At 35.4% G+C, this 1,678-nt stretch overlaps 1 protein-coding gene across 1 annotated transcript in view; it reads right to left on the bottom strand.

Moving 5' to 3' along the window:
• LOC106111077 (dentin sialophosphoprotein-like) overlaps window positions 1–927 on the bottom strand; it is a 5,151-nt gene extending 4,224 nt beyond the window's left edge. Inside the window, exons 1-2 of the mRNA XM_013293051.1 lie at window positions 888–927; window positions 297–400 (exon numbers count right to left, since the gene is read on the bottom strand). Coding sequence (XP_013148505.1) covers window positions 297–400; window positions 888–927 — 144 coding nt within the window. The remainder of the gene's footprint in view (window positions 1–296; window positions 401–887) is intronic.
• Between the last annotated feature and the right edge of the window lie 751 nt (window positions 928–1,678).

The following is a 1,678-nucleotide window of genomic DNA, read 5'->3' as shown; positions in this document are numbered from 1 at the left end:
TCGCGGAACGGGAGGCATAGGTTGTCACATAGAACCACCTGCAAAAACATATAATAAATCAGAAACAGTGAAGAAAGGCAACGATTGCTGATTTGAATCTTGTTGTTTTGCGTCGTCGCGTTCTTGACACTGGAAGTAGATCGATTTGAGAGACTAAAACCCATGGGTCCACCTTCATTAATATTGAAACAAGGCATGATAATCACCTTCCAGCTTTTTAATAGCGTAATTTCATTGTTAACTTTCAATAGAAGATCCTTTTATGAAAGCCCGATCGTCACAAAATGAAAGCTTACCTCATTGTTATGTTGTCTGGCTTGTGCTGTGAGCCTTGTGCATCTGTCTCCACCAACCGTGAAAACTGACGGGTTTATGTCCAGGTACTTGCCACTGCCGCAACCTGCCCACAAAAAACAGTGTTAGAAGTAAATCAAGTAAGCACAAGATACAATGCCTGTCCATTCAATAGAAGTCAGTAATAATTTTAGACTTATATTCCGCCCAATGTCAGTACATTTTAGGGTCGATTGTGACGATAGAAGTATAATCGATTTGTTTTTATATTTACGTATTGATGCGAAGCGAACATTGTTACATAACTTCATATGAAACAATGAAACCAAATATGACATGAAATACTATGATGTTTTTAAATGATTCTTGGAATTACCTGAGTTTTGGTTTGTAAAAAGTAAAAAAAACTACTTTTATACATATATCCAAGGTTTCTTTTCTTATGTGTAAGGTGGCAAACGAGCAAGCGGCCTGTATTCGCCAAAATGGTGGAGTTGACCGATGCCATTAGACGAAGAGGACGTAGAAGAGAACGGGATGCACAGAAAGAGGACCCTTTTCTTACGCTTCTCAAATCCGCTTTCCTCTTCTACCTCGTATACCACCGTTTAAAAGGGAGAAATGATGGTACATTGTAATACAAGTCTTACATAGTGGAAACTCATTTGAAACCCTGACTTCAATTGTACATCTTTTCTTCAAATTATTATTTGACTACACTGTTTTTTTGGAACACGTAAATTACGAAGAATAGCTTTTAATATATTATATTACAGAAAAGCACGCTTCGTAAAAACGCCCACGTATTGACATTTACCTCGGGGAATGCGAGTAAATTCGCTAATTATTTGCCAATATTGTACAGTGAACGCGTGGGTAGCTGATACAGCTCATTGGGGTGATCTTTTCAATGAAAATTATTTGTTTCTTTTTAAATACCATCTTGAGAATGTAACCGTTTTTTTCTTGTATAAATTTTTACGTAAAGCAATAAGTTTAGATAAAATAAAGGTAGATAAATTCTAGTAGTTAAGCTTCTGTTCATTTTTGACTGAACTTTAAGTTCTCTACAATAACTTATGTAAAAAAGGACCGTAGATTATCAGGTTCTATGTTAATTAACTCTAATGTTAACTAATATTATAAAGAGAAACGATTTTTATGTATTGAAATAGCATAAAAGAGACTAGGCCGATTTGACAAATTCTTTCACTATTAAAAAGCTATGTTATCGGTAAGTAACATAGGCTATGTTTTTTATTATATTCTAATTTCACCCGGGCGAAGTCGTGAGCAACAGCTAGACATATGTAAACCACTAGGGTGACCATTTAGCAAAGTTTAGCGTGACAATTCGTATTTTTTCATGGAGGTTCTAGTATAG

This window comes from Papilio polytes, unplaced genomic scaffold (assembly GCF_000836215.1).
Source record: "Papilio polytes unplaced genomic scaffold, Ppol_1.0 DF824382.1, whole genome shotgun sequence".
NCBI classification, from domain to species: domain Eukaryota; kingdom Metazoa; phylum Arthropoda; class Insecta; order Lepidoptera; family Papilionidae; genus Papilio; species Papilio polytes.
This window is presented reverse-complemented; position numbering and strand designations above follow the sequence as displayed.